The 215-nt window shown below is 65.6% G+C and overlaps 1 protein-coding gene across 1 annotated transcript in view; it reads right to left on the bottom strand.

Annotated features, from left to right (window-relative positions):
* Positions 1–10: 10 nt before the first annotated feature.
* LOC104507792 (protein-methionine sulfoxide oxidase MICAL1-like) overlaps positions 11–215 on the bottom strand; it is a gene marked incomplete at its 3' end in the record, with an annotated part of 3,851 nt that continues 3,646 nt past the window's right edge. The window contains 1 exon segment of the mRNA XM_010149198.1: positions 11–86. Coding sequence (XP_010147500.1) covers positions 11–86 — 76 coding nt within the window.

A 215-nucleotide genomic window follows, 5' to 3' on the forward strand; every position in this document is an offset into this window, starting at 1 on the left:
CTGCTCCTACCGGTGCTGAGCCGGTTGTCGCTCTTCCTCTTGTTGTGGTCCACCTCCACCATGCCCACGAGGTAGAGGTCCCGGACCTGCCGACGGGGACATAATGGTGGCAGGTCACCGCCTGCACAGAGCCAGCAGCACCATGCAGGGAGCTGGTCCTGGCAAGGGGGACACCCAGCCCCCCAGCCCGTGCCTCCCCAGAACCACCCACATCT

The sequence above is a fragment of the Eurypyga helias genome, unplaced genomic scaffold (assembly GCF_000690775.1).
Source record: "Eurypyga helias isolate BGI_N326 unplaced genomic scaffold, ASM69077v1 scaffold23480, whole genome shotgun sequence".
NCBI classification, from domain to species: domain Eukaryota; kingdom Metazoa; phylum Chordata; class Aves; order Eurypygiformes; family Eurypygidae; genus Eurypyga; species Eurypyga helias.